Source organism: Euprymna scolopes, chromosome 11 (assembly GCF_053919585.1).
Source record: "Euprymna scolopes isolate OS-2025 chromosome 11, ASM5391958v1, whole genome shotgun sequence".
In the NCBI taxonomy this organism is placed as follows: Eukaryota; Metazoa; Mollusca; class Cephalopoda; order Sepiida; family Sepiolidae; genus Euprymna; species Euprymna scolopes.
This window is the reverse complement of record NC_136492.1, coordinates 149,290,902-149,317,134: the sequence shown is the minus strand read 5'-3', so window position 1 is coordinate 149,317,134 and position 26,233 is coordinate 149,290,902. Positions and strand designations below refer to the sequence as shown.

Sequence of the window (26,233 nt, the reverse complement as noted above, 5' to 3'; positions counted from 1 at the left end):
CAACCCCTTCCCCTAAAAAAAAAAAACACGCTATCAACTTACCCACAGTAGAATTTTCATGGCCCGTTGTTCTATCATTGTTGCTAAGTGACGACATGGAAAAATGGCTTTACCGATGATGGATGAATTAAAATAACGGTTTCGATTATCGGAAATTATCGGTGGTATTCTGAGATAAAGCTTAACTAAGATCACCCCCAGACTTATACACTAAAGTTCTGTAAATTAAAAAAAAAATCTGCTCAGCCATTTCGGAGTCTATAAGAAACAAACTCACACACACAGACACAAAGTTGCATTTATATAATTCTAGAGATTACAAAGATTAACACCCAGCTATGATGATACTAAACTTTATATTTAAAATTACACTAGCATTAACTGAAATATCATTAAAATACTTTTTGTGAAATTAACAAAATTATACATTTATCAAACTTATTATTTGGTTGTTATTTGTTAGTTTTCTATGAACTGTTTATGAAAAATAACATCAAAGCACATAAATGCGCAGCTGAACATTTGACGAAATAGGATTATTAGATTTAAATAAAAAAAAATGGTGAAAATCTTTTTCAACCAACAAAGTTAAAAAAAAAAACAACATATTTACAACATTATGTAGTTTCATCACATGATCTGCTGGGTTTGCAGGGCAAGAGCAGGCTCAAGACATTCTCTTAAATAATAGCGATGGAGATGCGTTTGCAGATCTAATTTCTGGTGATTTTCAGTGTCATTATAAACCAAGGTTGAGGAAGTGCGTGGGGGGGGGAGAGGGTTCAAACACACGATTTGTTTCCACAAAGATTAGTTGGAATACAAAGCTGTTGAGAAGACATTTTGATCATTTCTAGCTCTTCTCTGTCACTAATTTCAATACTGTCAAGCTTCTCTTATTGATTAATATCTTGAGTTTATACATGAATAAAGCAAGATAAAATATAAACGATAAAGAGACAAAAAGTAGAAGACGTATTGTGACATATCTTGTCCTAAACAAACTTCACCGGGAAAATTTATCTTGAAAGCAAATACTCTCTTCTTTTGATGAATGTTTGACTTCAAACAAAATGTCATTTTTTGATGAATCTTGTCTCGAATGAAATAAAATTCCTCTTTGTCATTTTTGTTATTTTAGTTGAGAAGTGTGATACTAAGTGAATTAGTAGAAATGGAATTGTTACCTGAAATTTTTTACTGTTTTGCCAGTTAGGTTGTGAATATTCATACTCGGCAGAATCAAGAACTTGGTTGCAACTGATATAATGCAGAAAGAGGCTCTCATACGTTACTTTTAATCTACAAAAAGAAGAGAAAAAATACGAAAAACACGAAATCAGTTAATGTGGAAATAGGAATTGAAAATAAAGTTATTTTAGATAACGAAAGGAAGGAAATAAAATAAAACAAATTTTAACAATATAAATTGTGGCATTACAAGTTTGCTTATGGCAAGTCAGACCCGGTTTTGTTAGAGAAACAACAGGCTATAAAATTTTCTCCTCATCATGAGTCGCATCTTCTACTTCCGGTGCGGTTTGTAAACCCACATGACTTGTTTTTCGCCATTCCTTTCGATCGAGGGCAAGTTGATTGATGGACATCCAATCGGTGAGAGATGTCCAATCAAACACATTTTCCCTCCATCTTCTCCTTAGCTTTCTCCTGCTTATTTACCTTTTAAGATACCCTCAAAGCATAACTTTGACAGGCCAGTAGTTGCTTGTTTGACATAGCCAAACGTTTAAGTGTTTTAATTTTGATTTTATCAAATAGAGAGGGTAGGGAAGTAGTTTGACGGAGGGTGAATATTTGTTGTTTTTTTTTGTCTTAATTTTGTTTATTTCTTTAAAAGGACTGTGATGGGTTAAAATCCGATAACAAGCGAGAAACGGGTATAATTGTTTTGTCTGTAAAAAGATGGCATTTCCGGTGAATATTGTGAGGTAGGGCAACTGACACCATAGATTGACACGTGTAACGGACTTTTGATACCCCCCCCGAGTCGATATTATGGTGAGAAAAAACTGCCTGAAAACTATCAATGTGCAACGTGGTAGAATGAAGAACCAATCGCATCTGGCGATAGAGCAACGTGGGAACAATTGATTGGTCAGAAAATTAACCTCATCACCCACCGTCCGATATGTAAAACTGCATGTGGAGCGATTTTTGGCAGAACTTTTCATTGTTCTAGTGGGGATTGTTAAAATTCCCCTCTCTCCGCTCGACCATGCTGACTTGAAAGGACTACCCAGTTGTAAAGAAAACTCTTCCTCTTTTTCAAAACAACTAATCCGTTGACTGCTATAACTAGAACGAATGCATTAACAGAACTGAAAGAAAAAGAGAGATAAAAAAAAAGAATGTAAGAACAATTTCAACGCATGTGGGCAATTTTCCCTATTGCTGCACACATTTTTTTTTTGCATGATTTTTTTGTTTTATTTTTTTTTTGTTTTATTTTTTTTGTTTGATTTTCTTGTACAAAGTTTTAATCATTATTTTGTTTGCTAAATCTGGGTTGAACTCGTATCGAATTATTTTTACCGAATTGTAATGTGATCAGCATTTATTTCAGTGGAAGACCTCCTGCATTAGAGCACAGTGTGTGGGCAATTGAGAAGAAAGATGCTTTCTGATGTATACCTGAGGCGTGGTCGACACTCGAAATCAACTAGGGGTAATAAGTTTTTTTTTACTTCTATTTGTGATTGATTTGAGACTTGCAAACTCGAAAGGGAGATTTTTCAGATTTTCTTTTGTGAACTATTTGAGTCATGAGGACTCAGCGGCAGCATCAAGTCATACGAACTCTGTTGCATCCAACCTCTAATACGGCCTATCTATGGAGCTGTGACATGGACGGGTTATAAATTAATGTGCTAGATGCTCATATTGTTTGAGGAGTATATAATCTCAACATAAATACTGCCATCATTGTCTCGATTGATCGAGACGTATTAAATCGAAACGTTGATCAGAAATCAGACAGAGAAACAGCAAAGCATCAGAAGCGTTCGGCAGGTTCAAAAATAGTCTGATAGTGATCTATCTCTGCCAAGTAAAATGTGATTATATCAAATGTATGTTGTCAGCCTCTGAAACATGAACGTTATATCAATAACACATAAAACAGTTTTGTTTCAAATACAAAACGATTATTATTCCTGTGATTAAGAACTAAATGTGTTGGTTTGCTCATTTTGTAGACTCCCTAAACAATTCTTTTATGGGGAGCTTCTGTCTTGCAAAAGAGTGCAACACAAGCCAAAAATTTAGGTGAACGCACCTTCTAAATGGTAAATATGTATTATACCTTTACTATGGTTTTATATGCGATCTTCAAACGATCCGATCTTCGTATTTGGAGTCTTGATTCACAATATTGTCATCCTCTACTTCTAGGTATTCTGCATTATAATTCATGCGAATCTGTTATATAATTTTATTAATTTTTATGTATCTCATCTAAATTATTGTGTCGATAGATATTTTATATATTATATTATTTATCTATCGCGTGTAATAATTCATTTATATTATATTTTGTTTTTGTGGGTGTGTAAATCGTATGCATGTAATATCAAATGACAACTAATATTCTAGTTCTTCATAATTCGAATCTTGTTTACGTTTCAAAACGTGTTGGGGAACTTTTCATTTTTTTAAAAGATTTTCTTTTGATAAGTCTCACCGTTAGATATTACTTAATAAATTAATTATTATTTCATAATATTTTTAAGGCTGTTAAAACACACAAAAAAACTTGGGTGGGCCTGTACTATACACACTCCCTCATCTTATAAAAGAATTTTTCGTGTAATCTAAGGGCAAGATGTTAAAACCTTTACCATCCAATGTATCCCGTATTGTTTTATCTGGTCGCCATGTTTGTTTTCACACACGTGTGCATTCAATTTTTGAACATGTGCAAAATAGTGTATTGTTTACAGTAGTCGTCAGGTTTGTTTTAGGGCACACATTCAAATTTAGTTCGTTTATACATGAATTTTGCATACTCACTATTCCATAGCTAGCTAGGATATATGATATAATATACTAGACTAGATAATATACTAGACTACCGGTGACCAACGGGTCACAGGTAGTCTAGTATATTATGTTTTGTTGTCGATGTGCTAATATTCATCTTGAATAATGTATTTAAAAGACATGACGTTCCTTTGAGAATTTGACAATTCATTAATATCTGCACAAGTCAATTATCAATTAACTCTAATCCAACAACTGCAAATTGCCTTCTGCTCTTTTGAAACGATCGAAACAATTGCATCGATAACCTTTAAAGATCAGCTCAATTTCCATTTCGCGTTCGATCCAACAAACGTGATCTTTTAAGATCTCAACTGAAATCAATCGAATTAGAAACAAACAGAATATTGTTATTAATCGCTTTATTTTGGCGATTTTATTTTGGGTCTTATTTTTTTTATTTTGCTTAATAGTAAATCACTCAGCAATTCCAGGATTTTTTTTATAAACATTGTAACTTTTCAAGGCAAAATAGTTTTTCATCTAATCAGGAGAAAAATGTGTTCATTTGATTATTTGAATTATTCAGACCATTTTTCTCATCTTGAGTTTTTCTCTCTACGTTTTGGCCGATGTAACCTCCGATCTTCTTCAGGTGAATATTGTCAAACTTTGGAATTTTTCTCTTGAACTCGGAAATCTGTACAGAATTTCGAACGAAACACGTTATTTAATTCATGAAGGTAGATTGTCCTCATTCTATCAGTCATGACCCGGTAGAAGTTTTAAGTAATTTGTAAATGTACTTTTAGTGTCGTCTGTACGTAAAATTGAACCTTCAACCTCCCAGAAAATTGTCATTTAGAACCGATTATAACTTAACACTTACATATCTGCTGTACAACAATTAAAAAGTTTTCCACATGTCTGAATACTCTATACACCAAATTTCAAGTCTGTAGATTAAAAATTCGTTGAGTATATAGGTTGGTAAGTGTCTTCACACACACATTCCCACTTTTATAGATATATGGATTACAAGGTCCCTTGGCTTAACATTACACAGGAAAATCGATGAAACCAAGAAACTTCTCCTCCCATCCCCAACCTCATATTACTACCTTTAATGGGATTTATTACTTCCAATAAAAATACATTTACTAGTTGAAAATAAAAGTAAACCGTTTATGAGCTATTTCTCATCTAGGACATGCGGATGCGCATATGTAAATGCATACAATGTGACGTCACCGGTGGGTGGGGGGAAAGAACTATAAAAAAGAGAACGATCATAAGAGAGACAAGTTAACGTCCAAGATCTCGTAAGAGACGTGGAGAACGTTCGAGATCACGTGGATGATGTCACGGCTGTACGAATGAGGAAATAAATGTTGTTGCTACAAAGAACAATCAGGTTGGTGTTATTTTTATTCTTTATCTTGGTCCCCTTTGCGACTGAAACTGCACACAATGTGTGTTGGTCCGTGGATGACGTTATACAGCCTTTGAACTAAGATCGGGGTGTAGTATCTGTTCTGCTTTTAGTCAATAAAGGAATGATCCTTCTAGATTGAGGTAATTTTTATTTTTTTTGTCTCAATACATAATATTTTGGGGAGCTGTTTTTTTTTCACATTAAAAACCGATCTTGTGTCTAACACTGCCTTCGAGGAGAGACAAGTACTTATGGACACTATATAGTTTTTTTTTTTTTAAGTAAGGGGCTACAAAGTAAAACTATGTCGACTTCCATAATGCTGCTGATCTTTCCAGTGCCCCCGAAAGGGGTAAAAGGAAATGACCCTATACTTTCTCATTTAATTAAAAAAGTGTTTATTGCACTAAGTTGGATTTCCAAATGCCATAATTTCCCCTGAGGCATCCTCGATTTTTAATACAAAACAGAGACAAAAGCGCAAGAACAGGATGTTTTCAACAATGAATGACAAAAAAGTTAATGGATTTCTGCTTATAGCAATTTCCATGAGTTAAAAATGTTTTGTTTTTCTTTAAATCACAATTTTCCTAAAATTGTAAATACTGAATGTATCTGTATATATGAAATTTGTATTACTAGATAGGATAGTCGCCCTTAGATGGATTTCTTAGCATTGCAAACTCGCTGCTGCTGGGATCAACAACTGAGGAAAGAAATGTGAAAATCTAACTTTACTATTAAGTACTTAGAAAAGTTTTAGTAAAAACTAAAATCCGCATGGCATTGCCCGGTCGTAATATACGCTTAAATATGATATTTTAATTCATGCAGATTTCGTACTTATTATTATAGAGACAATTCTCTATGCATTATTATATTATATCCAGTTGATAGTAGTGACCCCATTGGCCCCAGTCGTAAAATATGTTTAAATATATTTTAATTCATTCAGATTTCGTATTTTCGATTGATTATTGTATCCAGTATATAGTAGTAATTTCAAAAGTTAAAAAACTATGACTTGGGTACCATCAGCTAGAATCGAAACCAAAACATATAGTGCTCCAGTCTTAGTTATTGTTTAAAAAAGTTTGCTAGAAATGACGTCATGTCGTTAGAATTTAAGAAGGTGACAAACAAACTCAGACTTGTAGTAGTAGTATTAGTAGTAGTATTAGGATGACGACGACGACGACAATAATAATAATAATAATAATAATTATAATAATAATAATTATAATAATAATAATAATAGACTTCTTTAAAATGTCCAGTAATTAATTAATTAGCCATTATACATTACAATTATCGATTTTTCGATTTCCATAAAATAAAATGTGAAAACTAAAGGACGAAAATACAAAAGAACTGAATGCATGAAAAATCACTTGATTCATCACGAAAAAAAGGTACATTTTTATAATAAAAGGGCATATTTTTTTAATATTTAAAAGAGCACAAGTCAATTTGTTTATATTAACTTATAGGAAATATAATGGCATAATATAACCAGAAAATGATTTTAAAATTTTTACAAAATCAAATACTTTTATGTAAAAAAATAAAATAATTTTCACAATTTTTACTAATTTATTATGTATTTTATAATTTGTTTTATAGAAGATAAAATACTATTTCTTAATCATACGCTAATAATACACAGTTTTAATAATAAAAATTACATCAACAAGAACATAAAATCAATAAAAAAGGAAAGAGATTTAAAACATATCTAACTGATTGAAAAATTATGTATTATCAATACTAATTACGTTGCCGGGAGAATTGAATAAAAACTTTCATTTTATAAACAAGATTTTAAGATTATTTTTTGAGTTATCTTAGGTTAATCAATTTTCGGAAAATAGAACTGTCTATGTACAAAAGAAACATTTAAATATATTTAGAGATTTTCATTTCCATATCTGGTAAGTTATCAAATTTCTGCCATTCCAGCAAACGTTAATATTTTGAACAATTATGCTTTCATAGTTTTTTTTACATTAACATCTCATTTAAGTTTAATTTTATTTAATCTAAAACTTTTCAATGATATTTTGAACAGTTATAAAATATCCATGCCATCACATTTGACACATCAGTTCCCATCAGATCCACGAAGTTAAGCAACGATAAGCCTGGCCAGTACCAGATGAGTGACCATCTGTGTCTTCCTGCTACTCTATGTGCTCTCCGCTTATCTCGGCATTGTTTCCACTCATCCTGGAATTTTCCTTGCCACTGGACTCAAGCAGTGCCGATCCAGGAGAGGTGTGGTTGAGATTGCGCAACTCTTGCCTCACAATTACATGCACAGCTGCCTCTACAGAGGGTATCCTTTGTCTTTAGAGACTGAACAGAGGCATCGATATAAAATAACCAGCACTGGAAATTTGTCGTAATTTTCCTGATTTATTTTCTAATCTGTCATAAATTCACCAAATAATAAAGTTAGACACAATACACAATGCTTAGCAACTGTGTATAAACATCGATTACACAATTGCCTGTCAGTGGCTAAACTAGTATTTTTTATTAATGATTTAATTTTTTTCTGTTTATACCTAAAAACAATAGTGTTTCATGTATACAAAATCATCAGTGTAGGGGGTAACTATTCTTGCCAGTCATGAGATTCGAACCCAGCCACGAAGCCATCTTTTGCTTCATTTGCTAAGCCTTTACTCCAGGGTCACCAAACAATTGCCACGAGAATGAAGAGTTAAGAACTATTAAATGCCGAATTCGGGCAAACACATTAGAGAGTCTAGAGTGTTCGAACGAGCAAAAGTCGTGAACATTTCATAAGCGTTTGTTGACTGCCTTTTTGTTATTATTCCGCAGACAGTGTCCATCCTTAAATATTCTTAAAGGGGCTTGATAATATATATATATATATATATATATATATATATATATATATATATATATATATATATATATATATATATATATATATATATATAGTGGCGGCTCGTGCCTGAGATTAGTGGGGGTGCTGCTTCAAAAATTTTACGTATTTTTTTAATATCGTGTAAAGGAATTCGAATATATAAATAAATATTTAATCAAATCATTAACAAACATTCAAATAAACATTCAATTATATAACAAAGACAAATAATCAATCAGAAATGGATAATACGCAAAAACTTTTTTATTAAAAAGATTTTTTTAAATTATGTACACTTTACAGAATAAAAATAATATATATATTTATTCCTTTTAAACTTTTCAGATTAAATAAAAGTTTGCGTTTTTTTTTTCAAACAAACGAAAAACATTTTTAAAAATGACTTATTTTTTTATAAAAACAAAAAAGAAACACTTTGAAATTTACCTGCTTGCCTACGAGGTTTAATTTAGGAGTTTACTATTTGAAAATAGCGTTTTATTTAATAACAGTTTTATTTACAAAATTTATTTTTAAAGATGTATTTATAACAAAACGTATTTGTAAATAAAATGCAAAATAATAAAGTTTACATTTTTATATAGTGAGCAAACAAACAAAAGTATTTAAAGATACAAAATTTTATTTACAAATCTTTTAACAACTTGCTTTTTATATGAAAAGAACAAACTTGGCTATTTACTGACCTTCCCATGCCGGTAAAGATCGACATAAAGTGGAGATTTATTATAAGAAAATAGGATGTCATATATAAGCATTATAATACATCGAATTTTAATGTAGCTTTCTTCCCCAAAAAACAAAAAATTGTCTCAGTCCAGAAGGATTTCTAATTACTTTTTTTTAATGCGTATTATCTGACCCATCTACTAATAAATTCAATATAAAGTTTAAAAATGCATAATTATAAAAAACTGTGTTTTTTTTTTACTTACAAACACATTTTAATTAAAAAATCTTGTGTAAAAAATCCATTTTTCAAAGTGTAAAACTTCTAACATTGTCCTTGTCGGAGGCAAATAAATGCTAATTTTTTTATATCTAAAACATACACGTTAAAAAGATTTCTAACTAAAATGTATTTTCAACATAAACTGTTTCTTCACGTTTTTGCTTCTAGGAAAAAATGTAAACAGTTTTGTTTTGTAAAGTTTAGTTGTTGCAAAATAAATAGCATTTAAAACTACTTTAAAGAAACAAACAAAAAGGCAGGTAGATGGAAAAGTAACTTTATTTTTATGGTAAGATTTATTTATTGTATATTTGGTTTTTACCCTTGGCCGCGTGTTAGCTTCACTGCTAAATTCCCGAATACTTTTAATAAATAAAAATAAACAGTTTCTGCATATTATATATTTCCGTCTGCTACCGACTTAAATCTGTCCCATCGACGAGATGTTGCATCCCTCTGCCTGTTCTACAAATACTTCAATGGTGAATGCTCTGACGAACTGCAAACACTTGTACCTCCCCGACGTAACTACCCCCGACAACCCCGACAAGCTACTAAGTCTCATCCCTTTACAGTAGAGATCCCTAGGTGCAAGAAAGCCTTTTACTCCAATAGTTTCTTCCCCAGAACTGCGGGTCTTTGGAACTCCCTTCCGGGATTCTGCTTTCCCAACTGCAATGATATGCAGAAGTTCAAGTGTAATGTTAACAAACATCTTTCTACTCATCTCCCTTCATAATGACCCCGCTAATTAAGTCCCTGATAGTAGCCCCCTGCTTCAAAGTGGCACTGTGCCTTGTTTGGGGTGAAAATTGAATTAAAAAAAAAAAAAAAATCGCAACGCTAAAAGTGTGCGTATTTAAAAAAAAATAGCACAATATTTTATGTACAAGAACACGTTATGTGCAGATTTTAATAATAATTTAAAAAAATATAAGTAAACCTCCTTTTTTTTTTTCAATAACAATGTTATCATATCTATACAGGCGCACACTCTTAAGCAAACAACGAATTTCACGACACGGAACTGCGCCAAGTGACAGTTCATCAAGAGGCTTTCATCGGCTGCCTAAAGCGTCTAATCCGCGCATGCGTACAAGAGAATTTCATTAAGAAAGTGTAACTGTGAATTTCACAGCTCCAAGCAAACTTTATTTTTGTTATTATATGTATTTGGAGATACCGACATTAAAGTTAATGATTTTATAATGTACACATAGAAAAAAATAATAATAATAATAATAAAAATAAAATAAATAAATAAAAATAATAATAAACAAACGTATTATTTTTAATTTTATCATTGTGTAGAAATAACTTGGGGGTGCTGCAGTCCCACAGCTCCATGCACGAGCCGCCACTGTATATATATATATATATATATATATATATATATATATATATATATATTTTATTCCTCATAATATAATATAATCAGTAGAGGATTGATTCTATATCAATACATACGCAATTTGCATAAATTAAAATATGTTTAAACGTATTTTACGACCGGGCAACTAGTCTGAGATAAACTAAGATAATGTTGCATCAAAACTAAAAAGAATGGAAGAAGCGAAACAACAAGAGGAAAGCAACAATTGTAAAATACTTGAAAAGAAGTTAAAACGAAAAATCGAATTTATTTGTGAAAAACAATTGATAAACTGATTTACTTATTCTTCTTATTTCTTTCATTTTGTGTTGCATTTTTTTTAACACTTGAAGAGTTCACACTTGAGCTGAAGATTGTGAAGGCATTTAATGAAGCTAATTTAGATCAGACAAAAAAAAACGACAAATTCTAACGCAGATAAGCGATTAATTTGAAGTGAATCAGAGAGAATTGTGAACATGGATTTTAGTAAAATTCAAAAACACAATAAAAGTAACGCTGTTGCTTTTAAAATGGACAAAAGACTGGATTTAGAGAAAATAGCAAAGAAAATAAAATTTTGACACAAATTTATTCAGGTGAAAGAAAAAGTTATTTATTTCATTCATTTCACACGCAAGTCGCTTATTTACACCATATATACGTTTGCTATTTTTTCTCTTTCCTCTCAGATAGCAGTCCTTTGTTTATTAGCTATAATCAGTGGTTGTGTTGCAGTAATTCTCTGTATGACCAACAGTGTTGTGTAGTAGGAGTTTCATATTAAAAGATGACGCGGAGTTCATATTGGGGCACATATCTAACGGGACTCATGTAATATAGACATAACGATAGTGATGATGAGGGAGAGAAGATGGTTCTTTTAACACATATGAGAGATGATGATGGTGGGGACGCATAATACTTGGGTTTACACAAGAGTTCATTACAAGATGATAAACACATTACCTTTTTTTGTTGTAACTGAATGACGACACGAGACAACACTTACAAAACATAATGATGACTTCTTTATTCCTCTGATCGACCGATCGATTGACGTCAGGAATTAAAATGGTATGGCTACATTGGTTTACTCCTCTTCCCTCGCCTCCAAGGGGCTCTGACTCCAACTCATCAACTGACCAACTCTTTCTGACTTTTTTCTATTACCCATTGACTAAAATCCGAACCGATGATATGGAGAAATTTCCTTTGTCTATGACATCAGAAGTGTGTTTTTCAAACGTGACCAATTTCACGTGGCTTAAATATGTTTGTCCAACACACTTTTGACAACAAAAGAATCCTCAATTCTATCTAACCTATTCTAAACAATATAATTTAATTTGCATTGTTCACTCTTTTAGCTGACATTTTTAATATTCAGATTTCTAAAAGAATTAACCATAAACTTAATTTCTAACATTCCATTTCTTAACTTTGCCTACAGGGTTCGATTCTAGGCTTATCCTAATCTCATTTTCACTTATCTAGTATTCTTCTTATTTACATGGAAAGGGAACAGCCCTTTCCATGTAACAACAGGTCGGCTGGCTCGCTTTTGAATGGATAGAAGGAGGAGATTCGCGTACTTGTCAACTCATGACACGTCTTTTCCATTTTCTTCTCTCTTTGTTTCCTTTCGATCTTAGTGCATATATAAGCATTTTATTCCGTAACGTCAAGCTCACACAATCTTTTAAATGCTGACGTGACATTAACTCGGCATGTGAGTCGTCAATATGCGTACGTCTCCTGGCTTAGTCATTAAATAGTGAAGTCAGTGACTACATTGCACCAAAATAAAAAATAAGATACTCAATATTTTCATCCATGTGGGCAGCAAAAAAATACCTGGTGTAGAAAGCAGGCGCATGGCTACTCCTCTCGGTGTAATGGACCAAAAAATCTTGGCAGGTCATTCAAATATGAGAAGGAAAACTATGATATTAAAACTGGAGGAGTGAGGCCTCCTCAGTCATGGTTGACAACCTTTCTAGAGGTGGTGACTCAAACAAATTCTCCAGTTTGCAAACCTAAATTGCTTAAGGAGTATATAGGCTCTGCTTATCGTCGACTTTTTTTTATTTTTTTATTTATTACATTTTCACCCCAAACAAGGCACATTGCCACTTTGGTGTAGGGGGCTACTATCAGGGGAAACATCTACTAGGGTACTATGTAGGGATTTGGGCAGCGAGATGTTGGTTCACGTTGCACTTGAACTTATGCATGTCAGTACAGTTGGGGAAGCAGTGACCTGGAATGGAATTTCAAAGTCTAGCAGTTCTGGGGAAGAAACTACTGGAGTAGAAAGATCTTTTACATCTAGGGATCTCTACAGTGTGGGGGTGGGATTTTGCAGCTTGTCGGGTCTGTCGAGGGTGCTCACGTCGTGGGGGCACAAGTGCTTGCAATTCACCAGAGCATTCACTATTATAATACTTGTAGAACAGGCAGAGGGATGCAACGTTTCGACGATGGGACAGAGGCTGAAGCTTAGATGCCAGTTTAGGGCCTATCAGATTTGCGACTCTCTTTTGAACCCTGTCAAGGAGCGAGAGACTAGTAGCCGATGCACCAGCCCAAATATGACAGCAATACTCCATACATGGGCGAATAGTGGCCTTGTAGAGGTACAGGATACTTTCGGGTGTTAGAAGTTTTCTAGCACGGTAGAGAGAGCCCACCTTCCTCGCAGCGGCCCTGGCAATGCTCTCGATGTAATTGTTCCAACTCATGTTTCCTGTGAACGTTAGGCCAAGGAGCTTGAGAGACGTACTCTCAGATAAAGAGTCGTTGGCCATTGCTATAGGTGGTAGAGAAGGTTTCTTGTAATTATTGAATGAAACCAGTTTTGTCTTGGCGGCATTGAACATGACCATCCATTTATGTCCCCATTCCACTACTGATTGGAGGTCATCCTCTAGTGTTTCTGCCATTACTTTAGATATATGTTCATTTGTTTTCCTGTCGTGCCTGCTATAGAGTGTGGTGTCATCAGCATATATACCCATCTCAGAGGCAGTTTTGTCGGGGAGGTCATTTATGAATATCAGGAACAGCAGAGGTCCAAGGATAGATCCCTGGGGCACTCCCGCATTTATATCATATTGTTTAGATGTACGACCGTCGAGGACAACCTGGATTTTTCTCTTATCTAAGAAGGATTTAATTATGTTAAGTATTCTACCAGTGATACCGTATGATCTAATCTTCCTGAGGAGACCTTCATGCCATACCCTGTCAAAAGCCTTAGATATATCTAGAGCTACCGTTCTGCCCTCTCCTGCTTGTCCAGTGAATGTTATATGCGTTCAGAGATTACGGTGAGGATGTCTGCCGTGGAACGGGCTTGTCTAAATCCATATTGTTGGTCGGTCAATAATTTGATGGGTCAGTTCTTTCGCCAGAATTCTTGAATACTGGTACCACAGAAGCAGTTTTCCAACAGCCTGGAAAGCAAGATTCATTAAGGCATTTCATACTAATGTCATTCACAGATAGACAGTTTCGCTGTATCACAACTCTTCATTGCAGCTAGACAAGCACTCATTCTCAGCCCTAGATTGAACCGACAATCATCTAGTCGACAGTTCTACCCTCCAGCTCATGGGATCAATGACAGCAAATGATATATTCAAATATCATTTGACTGCTACTCTAAGTGCTTGATTCGTTAGTTTATTTACAAAGAGCTTCGCATTATGCCAGTAAACAAGTATATATATATATATATATATATATATATATATATATATATACTAGCTGGACGCCCGGCATTGCTCGGTTGTAAATTACGCTTAAACATGATATTTTAATTTATGTAGATTGAGTATCTATTATAAAAAAATTAATTCTTTATTGAATACTAGCGGGGGTACCCAGCATTGCCCGAGTGTTTGTTTCCGGGACGGGGGGTGGAGTTTTAAAAAATGTTATGGTAGGTAAGTAGGAAGGATCAAACCCGGAGTCATGAGTAAAAGTAGGAAAATAAAGTGTGAAAAAAAAAAACAAAAAAAAAAACATCTGCAACGTTAACAGTTCGGCCACCAAGAAAAGTCCATTCCAGTTGTTTAGGAAAAAAACAAAAAACAAAAAAAAACGACTACGGTAGGTCGGCGCGAACGTGAAAATATAATGTGAATTGTCCAGCACGCTAACCACTACGCCACAGAGCACTGCAGCTTAGTTTAGTGATTTTAAATAACTTCACATGAAAGAACTACGAAGCCAAACCGGTGTTCTCTTCTCAACTGTTCCTTGTGAACGATCCCCAAACGGTGTTAAGTGGTGGCAGGGGGAGGAGGAATTTATTAGAGAGAAAATATTTTACCACTTCCATTGATCTTAACCGATTTTGGCCGTGACTTCTCAGCAGAAAAAGTATAGAAATCTAAGATTATCGAGGAATTTGAGAAATAATAAGCCTATAACACACCTCAGATATTGTTCTGCCGTTTGTGCATATTATATTTGCATGAAATATCTTGATTTTTAATCCTATTAAGGTCAAAATCCGATGAGAAAAAATGAGTTCATTTTATTTATATAGAGATTATATATTACGAGGATTAATTTGCCCGGGTAATTAATTCACAAATATATATATATATATATATATATATATATATATATATATATATATATATATATATATAATGATAATATAGTTCATCAAATTCCGTCTGTGTTTGTTTAAAATATCACGTCAGCTGATATCTGGGCTTGACGATAAATGCCCTGAAAAAGTCACTTCTGATAAATGTTTAGTTTTAGTTTTAAAGTATACAAGCAAAGAAATGATTTGCAGCGATTTTAAATGGTACCTCTTCTTTTATCGTAAATTGAACTTAATAAGAAAAAATTAAAATAAATAGGCGAGTTGCACGTGGGCTTGAACACGGTATCATTTAATCTGTAGTCGAATGTTCTACCATTGAGCTATATTTCCAAATGTCAACAAATCTGCTTTTTTCTAAGAAATTATTTGTTAAGAACTTATTAATTCCCTTGCCGGTCCAACCTAAAATATGCCCCTGTACAAATTCTTTTTTTAACTATATTTAACGATTTAATATTTAATTTTCTATATTTAACGATTTTCGATACTTATCAGATGAATTTTTGTACAAAATATATCTAAGCACACTGTCAGACATATAAATTACCTTTGTGTAAAATTTGCAAAAGATAGGCTCAGCCGTTTCGCAATCTATAAGAAAAGAACTCACACACACAAATTGACTTTTATATAATAGTATATATATATATATATATATATATATATATATATATATTAATAGTTTGAATTGACACTATAATGTTCAGATTTTCAGCCTTTTGTTTTAGCAAGTAAGCTAATTGCTACATGTTGAAATAGAACCTCCTTCACTCGTTCCAATGCACTGAGTAACTGCCTGTCTTATATTACATTCACCCACGTGAATCTCGCAAGATCACATAAGACTTTCTGTTAAATATCGCAGACTCCATCTTGGTTTCTTTTTTTCCTGTCCAATGCGCATGACAGGCAGATATGTGGGCGCTTGACAGTTAGGCCATTTGTATGTTCTTTTTCCTCCCACACTACAGTCATTTGAAAATGTTCAAAATTTACCTATTTATTAGTTTTAATTAGTGCTTAGAAGGGAATTAAATGTACGCATGCTCTAATGAAAGTATAACGAAATTTACCCCCCCCCACACACACACACTCTTAACTGATGATTTGTCAATTAATAATTTTTTCTAATTTTAGATATTATACATCCAGGACAATGCAGATTAACAAATTATAAACTCTTTGGGATTTTGATTTGAATTTTTCATTTTTAGTGATACACATGCAGACGTTTACCTTTTATATAATAGACCAGCCCGGGTGACCGGCGTTACCCAGGTGTTTGGAGGTGTGTGTTGAGCAAAAAAAAAAAGTGGTAGTAGGCAGCCAGGCTCGAACCTGTACCGCGAAGGAGGAAAAGAAAATGAAAAAAAAAAACGTGACGCATTAGCTGTTATGCCCATCGCCAAACCGGAAGTGACATAGGTTTAAATTAAGGCTAGACAATCGAAAAGAGGGGATGACTGTGGAAAATATAAGCGAAAAAAAGCGACCCTTCCCTGTAGAAAACTGCCTAGTTGAGGGTGAACGAATTAAATCCAAAGTAGCTGAGCAGCAGCTTGGTTCCCACCAGTTTTGACAAATAACAAATAGGATCCTAAACAGAAGCGGGCGTTCTATCCCAACAATTATCAATGGACCAGAGGTCATCTCGTCAGCATCCAACAAGGCCAAACTATTTGCCAAGAAATTTGCAGCAAATTCTACCCTATGCGACGAAGGTCATCAACTCTCCGTATTTCCTCATATAACACACAACACGATAGGTAATATATAAATATCTGTGCATGAGGTCGCCAAGCTAATCAAACACCTTGATTCCAGTAAAGCAACTGGCCCTGACGGTATTCCAATATGACGGTATTAATATTCTTATAGTGTTAAAAAAGCTTCAACCAGAACTTGCTCCCATACTTACAAAACTGTTTAAGCGTTGCCTTAAGGAGAAGTGCTTTCCAATACCATGGAAAACCTCATCAGTGTGCCCTGTATTTAAGAATTCAGGTAAAAAGTCATCTCCCTCGCAGTACAGACCAATAAGCCTCCTGTGTGCTATGAGTAAGTTGCTGGAATCCATATTAAATAGAGAAGTAGTCAACCACCTCAGCAAAAATAACCTTCTTAGTGACACGCAATATGGTTTCCGCTCTGCTAGATCTACAGCAGATGTGCTAATGTTTATATCTCATAGGATTAGCAAATCTCTCGACAAAGGCTTCATTTCTAGGGCAATTGCTCTTGATATATCAAAGGCCTTTGATAAGGTATGGCATAAAGGCCTACTTCACAAGATTTATAGCTACGGTATAACTGGAAATGTTTTCTCAATCATTAAACCATTTCTCTCTGATAGGCTCATAAGAGTAGTGGTCGATGGACAAAAATCAGAGGCCTGCAGTATTAATGCTGGAGTCCCTCAGGGGTCCATCCTGGGCCGAACTCTCTTCCTGATCTACATCAATGATCTCCAAAAACACATACTGAAATCATTCGTTGACATCTATGTTGATCACACGACTATCTATGGCAACACATCAAAGGACGTAAATGACAATGTTCTCTCTGATTCTCTCTCCTCAGATCTTGAGTGCATGGTACAGTGGGCGAAAAGGTGGCTGGTCACCTTTAATGCATCTAAAACCAAGCTCCTATTTTTTACACTATAAACGCTCTGATCCCCATCTGGCATCAATCAAAATGGATGGCTCTCGTTTAGAAGAAGCCCCATGTTTTGATAAGCTTCTGGGCTTGACCTCTACTCCTGATCTGAAATGGAACACATACATCAAGTCTGTGGCCAAGGTCACTGGGAAAATGGTGGGATCCTTCTACCGCTCCAGAAGATATCTCACTAATGATGCAATTATCTATCTATATAAAAGCCAAGTACGTCCAAGGATAGAGTACTGCTACCACATATGGGCAGGAGCTGCTAAAAACAATCTATCCTGCCTTGACAGAGTACAAAATAGACTTTGTGGCTTAGTGGGGGATGCCCTTTTCTCTTCCCTGCAACCTCTGTCCCACAGAAGAGACGTTGTGAGCCTATCTTTGTTTTATCGTTATTTCCATGGCAAGTGCTCGTCTGAACTCCATTCTCTAGTCCCCCCTCGCCAATCTTTCATGAAAAACACCCGTCTAGCTGAAACCACTGTCAATAATTCTCCCCACTCTTTATCTGTGCCTAAATCAAAACATAGATTCCATGAACAAAGCTTCTTTCTCAGAACTGCATGCCTGTGGAACTCTCTTCCGCTTACCTATTTCCCTCCCGAATTCAACTTGGATGTCTTCAAGTCCAACACAAACAAATTCCTGATGAACCACCCCCATAAGTAAGACACTTTATCAAATCTCCAATATTATTACTACGCTACTATCCCATTGATTACTGTACACACAATAACCCTTATCCCCGAGTGGCTTCTGGTCCTTGATAAGTGGTGACCTCCATGTAAAAAAAAAAAAATATATATATTTTTGGTCAATTTTTCGATATTTGTCATCCAAAGGGTCGAGCTTAAAAACGATACTGATCTCGTGAAATCTGTCGAAAGTTTTAGGCAGACATACAAACAAACATACATACATACATACATACATATATACATACTATTAAACAGACAGGTGAGATTTATATTATAGATGTGTTATTGTTAGTTCTTGATTGCAATGATTATACTAAGGTTCATCTTCTAGCAGTTGTGTCAGTTTTGTGTGACCGATACCTATATGTATACGTGTTAAATCGACCGCTTATTATTTTTATGTCTTCCATTTCGACTATGAGTTAATGTTTCTACAATTTGTTCGAATAAAGGTGTTCCATGTTGCCAGTTGAACTTTATGTATTCTTTAGTTTTTCTTTTTAAATCGATATGTGGTATTTTAATATAATTTATATTCTTGTTAAGAGGCTAATTTATTTGCCTTTTCATTGCCTTTAATACGAGCGTTGCTTGGTATCCAGAACAAAATTATTTCCTTTTGTGCTTTTACTAAATTTCATTTTTCCAATGTATTGATTAATGTCAGGGGAAATCGATCTCCTTTCTCTTAGTGCAATGAGAAAAGATGACGAGTTTATCAATACAACAAACCGTTTTTTTCTAGTGATTCCTTTACAAGATTAACGGCCATGTTTAGTGATCGTATTTTCACACAGAAGATAAAAGCAGTGTTGGTTTACCTTATTGTTTTTTTAAAACGCTAGTGGCTGCTGAGTGCTGCTCCAACTTTATTCTCATCTTTGAACTGATCTGTATAGATTGTGACATGTCCTAAAGTTATGATGTCACAAAGTTGTGAGATTGCTCGCATTACCAGTGACATCAAAAAGGCTTTCTCAGATTCACACAATAGAAATAAACATTTTCTGTTTTTTTTATTGTTTTTATTGAAATCGTTTCAGTTAAGACATGAAACTACTTGATGTAAGGAGCTTGTAGCAGGTAAATGCTATCCACTTTTGTTAAGTAGAAGAATAAAGAGAATAGTCGCATGGTCCCTTTTGCCAAGAAATGATTACACAAAATTCGCTGAAATTATATTTACAACCAATGACATTTATTTAAAGAGTGGATACAAGTAAACAGTTCATTACCGAAAAAAAGGTATATAAAAACATTACTTGCGTCATTTGTGAGAGTTCAGATGTGATTTGCGTGGGTGCTGTGGCAAAAGCTGTGAAAATGAGGGCTTACCGTTCAAACGACCTAGGTGTGCGTGTGTGCTTTGTCATCGCTGCAAAGCTAGGATAAGAAAAGAATTCCAAGATGGCGCCGACGGCGTTTTGTAATGGTATGATCTCGGAAACTCTCGCAAAATCTCGTGCATATATGCAAATCAGTTGGTCTTCGACAACTATAAATTCAGGTCGTTTTGGAAGGCAAGGCGAGAGGAAAGAACGGCCGGTTGGTAATTGTGTACGCTGGTTCGTGTTGGTGGTGTGTCACTGTGTCTGTGTGTGTACTGATCGAACCGCTTTCCTGTCCCTTGCACTTTGGACTTTTAATTGGTTTACATTGGACTTGCACATTGGACTTTGAATTGGTTTACATTGGACTTCAGGTGCAAAACAGGACAGTGGATTTGATGCATCTGCATGATGTGAGGTCTGAGCGAGATAGAGAAAGAAGGATACGAACTGGACGTGGAAGTAGGCTGTATCGCCTCCTTGTGGCAAAGAATTAAAGCGTGCGGATTAAGTTTACCTTTAAGTGTTTGTGTGTTCGTTTGTTATGTGGAATTCGGTTGCCATAAGCTAACAAGAAGGCAAAAGATGTCTATTGATTTTAGTCTGGAAAAGACTGAACATCACTAAAAAGGTCCAAACCTTCCATAAAATTAACAAGTTTTCCGTTGACTAACTTTTCAAAAACTTTGCTAATAACAGAACGATAATTGGGTTAGACTGAATATCAGAATTCTGAAAGATAGGAATAACAACAACAAGAAGGAAAATATGATTTTGATAAATAGAGGTTGATTACGTTTGAGAGGAAAGAAGAAAGTTTAGGAGCACAATTCTTGCGAACAACAACAGGAATTGAATCAGGATCAGAAGCCTTAGAGTGATCAAGACCAGAAAGAATTCTTTGGAGTGATAATTATAGAATCAAGAGACTTATCAGTTTTCAAAGGGAAATCAAGAAGAACAGCACCAGAATTATCAATATAAGAATAGACAGCAAAATGACGATCAAAGAGTTCAATCACATCCTTAGAAGATGAAATGACGTAAAGACTATTAAATAAAGGAGGAGTAGCTGACTTGCCACTATTAAACACACTATTGCAAATTCTCCAAAGTTCACAAGAGGCAACATTGTAAGATGAGATAAAGTCACAAATCCTTTGAGAATATCTACACTTAGCCTCACAAATTGATCTCTTTCAGACATTGATCTCTTCTATAGGATTGTATACTGTGTATGATGTACGTTGTATGAATAACTAATTTGCATATGCATTTTCAAAATAACATTTAATTAATAAACTCGTGATTTTATTGTTAATATTAGTATAGAACATATCGACGTTTAACTTTTAACTGTTTTAGTGAAGAAATGCTTAGAATTTATGCTCCAATGTTATTAATGACAACCTTGTTACTGCCGAGCTGACTTGGTCAATCAGTAAGTTGCGATTAATTTCGAAATTGTAAGTTATGAACAAATCCTATCGCTTTACACCGATACTCACACACACATCATTGTTAAGACAACAATAAACGCCATATTAATCTTTTGGTAAATATTTAAATAAAAGAATGAGGTACTGATACAGCTTTTGAACCAGACAAAACCGATTTTTGTTGACATAGAAATATGAAAAAAGCTGAATAAAAACAAACCAGTGTCAAAAGCCTGACCCCCCTTTTTTTTTCAAATCCATCCTTACCTCTTTCTATATTTTCCTTAGTTTTCCATCCCTATTAACTCTGTTACCCTAACTATATTTATTAATTCAATCACACTCGTCTATTCTTTAAATGGGACCAAACCATCGAAGTTTTCTGTTCTGCATACTGCCTATACTGTTTAAGTTATCATATATAAGCCTGTCATTGTGTCATTCTTAAATCATTTCTATCCATGCAACGTGTGTCCTCAACACTCATTGATCGGTTATCACATCATCACATTACATATGCATGCATAACAAAACATTTCTCTTTCACTGACTCATGACAGAAAAAAATGAAGTATTGTATAAGAACAGATACTACACTTTGATCTTATCCAAAAAGCTAAGGAACTTTTAATCTGTAGCATTTCATTTCGCAATATTCTAATATATCTAAAGTTTTTAAAATTACAGCAAATTGTATTTATTAAATCTTTTTGGACTATTGTCTTTATCAACATCATTTATCTTCGTATTATCGTGAGCTGATGACAAAAAATTAGAAACTGAGCAGAACCATTTGTTTTACTCTGCATTGTCCAGGGTCAATAACTGTAAGGTTACAGCATTACTTTTGGTAATATATAGGAAATCTGTTTAGACTATTTTCTTTATCAACATTATTGATCTTCATATTAACGTACAATAAGGATAGAGACGGCTATTTTGTCCTCATGCAGGCAATTTCATGTAAATACATTTTCTTTAAAAACGAGTAAAATTTAAAATCTTAAAAACACATTTTCCATATGCTGTTATCTTAAATTTGTAGATTACGATTTTATTTTTCAACTTAAAAATATTAAACATAAAAAATAAATTTATCGTTCATTTTCTTTGACTTACTGTCGAATTTCATTAAAATAAACGTATTTTCTAAATTCATACTAAAAAAAGGATAGAAAAGGAAGAAATACAACTCTAAATAACAACTAAATATAAACTATAAAAAAGTTTTCATCCATGATGGTCGTCAAGTGCCATCTTTATTTCCGTCACTTTGTGTCACTTTGAAGAGATTTTTCAGCAAAATCCTTCCTCTTCTTGACTTCCAATTTTATACTGAATTGATTTTTCATGGCAGGCTCTATTTTTAAGCACGTTTCAAAAAAAAATTGTGTCCTTTTGTATGTATAAAAAAAAGTTTAAAAAGATATAAGTACAATTTAATATTAGTTTTTGGAAACATTATTCGTTGCATTATTCTTTCGTTTTAATGTGACGGAATGAATTATGTTTTGAACAAACGGAGACAGTATTTATAAAATACATGTGCCTCAATAGAAAGAATGAAGTAAAAAAGCCCTTTAAGTAGTTTATTAAACATGAAACTTTGAACAGAAACATTTACAATATGAATATAATGAGTTCTGTTTCTGTAAAGATGAAAATAAGCATTGCCGATGCAAATAGGAAAGAGTTGCATGTAAACATTTGTGCTCGGTTGAAATGTACATTTACAATACATTCTGAACAAAAGATGAATTGATGCATGAACGTTTAAAAAAGATGAATTAGCAGATATTTCCGGATATCAATGTTACATAATGAAAACCATTAGTTCAATAAACAAAAGAGGAATTGGTGCAACAAAAGTTTAGAAAGATAAATAAGTGATTGAAACAGATAATTATAATCAAATTCAAATTCAAATCATGATTGCAATCAATTTCATGTATATGTTTTTCCTTTTTTTTTAAATTATCACTGAAGTATAAGGGAAACTGTAATAGGAAATATATTTGTTGGAGAGGGGACCTAGGTGGGAATTGAGCAGTATTACATTTTATTTTTGTATGTTTTATACAGTCGAGAAGTACAGGTGTAATGTTGCTGCTAATCAAATGAGACCCGGCTATTTACGTTGAGGATGTACAACTGCAGTCAGTTTCTCAGGACCCATTTATTATTATTTTTTGCAGTATTTGACAATACTAATTGATAAATATAAAATAATATGGGATGCGTTTGAGCACCATGGCAATGCAGTGCACAGCGTGGAACGATACAAGTGTTGCCCTAAAAGAAACAACACTACAGCTTCATTTTAAAACTTTTATTGAAAAAATCAATTCAGCTAACTTGATTATGTAGTAGAAACCCTGACATCTATTCAATGTAGACGCATTCTGTTCAAGCACCACCTCAATAAGGGTAAGGAACTGGGAGCATGCCTTTTCGACAAGTGTTGGCGGAAGCTTGGTGAATACTCATTGGATGGCAGCGGTTAGGCTGGCTTTAGTTTTGTGGGAAGACATGTTGGTGATGTTCCCGACTTATAAGCAAATGAAGTAGTCCAGCATGTTCAGATCGAGGGATGAGGGTGGGATTAGGGTAAGGGTGGGGGCAATGAGAGAGGGGTACAAGAACATATTTTGATATTATTATTCTTGTTTTTTATTATTTTTTTGTTTCACGATATTATTTTTCATGTACATATTTTGATATCATTATTATTGTTTTTATTATTTTTTTGTTTTACAATATTATTTTTTCATGTACATATTTTGATATCATTATTATTGTTTTTTATTATTTTTTTGTTTCACAATATTATTTTTCATGTACATATTTTGATATTATTATTATTGTTTTTATTATTTTTTTGTTTCACAATATTATTTTTTCATGTACATATTCTGATATAATTATTCTTGTTTATATTTTTTTTTGTTTCACAATATTATTTTTTCATGTACATATTTTTATATCAGTATTCTTGTTTTTATTTTTTTGTTTCACAATATTATTTTTTTCATGTACATATTTTGATATAATTATTCTTGTTTATATTTTTTTTTGTTTCACAATATTATTTTTTCATGTACATATTTTTATATCATTATTCTTGTTTTTATTTTTTTGTTTCACAATATTATTTTTTCATGTGCATATTTTGATATCATATTCTTGTTTTTTATTATTTTTTTATTTCACAATATTATTTATTCATATAAACATTTTGATATCATTATTCTTGTTTTTTATTATTTTTTTGTTTCACAATATTATTTTTTCATGTACATATTTTTGTTATCATTATTCTTATTTTACTTTATTTTTTGTTTCACAATATTATTTCTTCATGTACATATTTTTGTTATCATTATTCTTATTTTACTTTATTTTTTGTTTCACAATATTATTCTTTCATGTACATATTTTGATATCATTATTGTTTTATTATTTATTTGTTTCACAATATTATGTGTTCATGTACATGTTTTGATATCATTATTCTTGTTTTATATTATTTTTTTGTTTTACAACATTATTTTTTCATGTACATATTTTGATATCATTATTATTGTTTTTTATTATTTTTTGTTTAACAATATTATTTTTTCATGTACATATGTTAAAATTATTATTATTGTTTTATTTTTTTTTAAATAATATTTATCATGTACACAATATTATTCTTTCATGTACATATTTTGATATCATTATTCTTGTTTTTATTATTTTTTACTTTCACAATATTATTTCGTCATGCACATATTTGGATATCATTATTCTTGTTTTTAATTATTTTTTTGTTTCACAATATTATTTTTTCATGTACATATTTTGATATCATTATTATTGTTTTTTTATTATTTTTTGTTTCACAATATTATTTTTTCATGTACCTATTTTGATATCATTATTCTTGTTTTTTATTATTTTTTTGTTTAAAAATATTATTTTTTCATGGACATATTTTGATATCATTATTCTTGTTTTTTATTATTTTTCTGTTTCACAATATTATTTTTTCATGTACATATTTTGATACCATTATTCTTGTTTTTATTATTTTTTTGTTTCACAATATTATTGTTTCATGTACATATTTTGATATCATTATTCTTTTTTTTTATTATTTCTTTGTTTCACAATATTATTTTTTCATGTACATATTTTGATATCATTATTCTTGATTTTATTATTTTTTTGTTTCACAATATTATTTTTCATGTACATATTTTGATATCATTATTCTTGTTTTTTTATTATTTTTTTGTTTCACAATATTATTTTTTCATGTACATATTTTCATATCATTATTTTTTGTTTTTATTATTTTTTTGTTTTACAATATTATTTTTCATGTACATATTTTGATATCATTATTCTTGTTTTTTCTTATTTTTTTGTTTCACAATATTATTTTTCACGTACATATTTTGATATCATTATTCTTGTTTTTTCTTATTTTTTTGTTTCACAATATTTTCTTTTCATGTACATATTTTGATATCATTATTCTTGTTTTTTATTATTTTTTTGTTTCACAATATTATTTTTTCATGTGCATATTTTGATATCATTATTCTTGTTTTTTCTTATTTTTTTGTTTCACAATATTATTTTTTCATGTACATATTTTGATATCATTATTCTTGTTTTTTATTATTTTTTTGTTTCAAAATATTATTTTTTCATGTACATATTTTGATATCATTATTCTTGTTTTTTATTATTTTTTTGTTTCACAATATTATTTTTTCATGTGCATATTTTGATATCATTATTCTTGT

The 26,233-nt window shown here is 32.5% G+C and overlaps 1 protein-coding gene across 3 annotated transcripts in view; it reads right to left on the bottom strand.

The window, feature by feature from the left end:
- Positions 1-26,233, bottom strand: part of LOC145288109 (popeye domain-containing protein 1-B-like) — a 1,451,932-nt gene that overhangs the window by 182,609 nt on the left and 1,243,090 nt on the right. For all 3 annotated transcript variants that reach the window (XM_080136169.1, XM_080136168.1, XM_080136170.1), the window contains one exon: positions 1,188-1,302. In XM_080136169.1, coding sequence (XP_079992295.1) covers positions 1,188-1,302 — 115 coding nt within the window. The remainder of the gene's footprint in view (positions 1-1,187; positions 1,303-26,233) is intronic.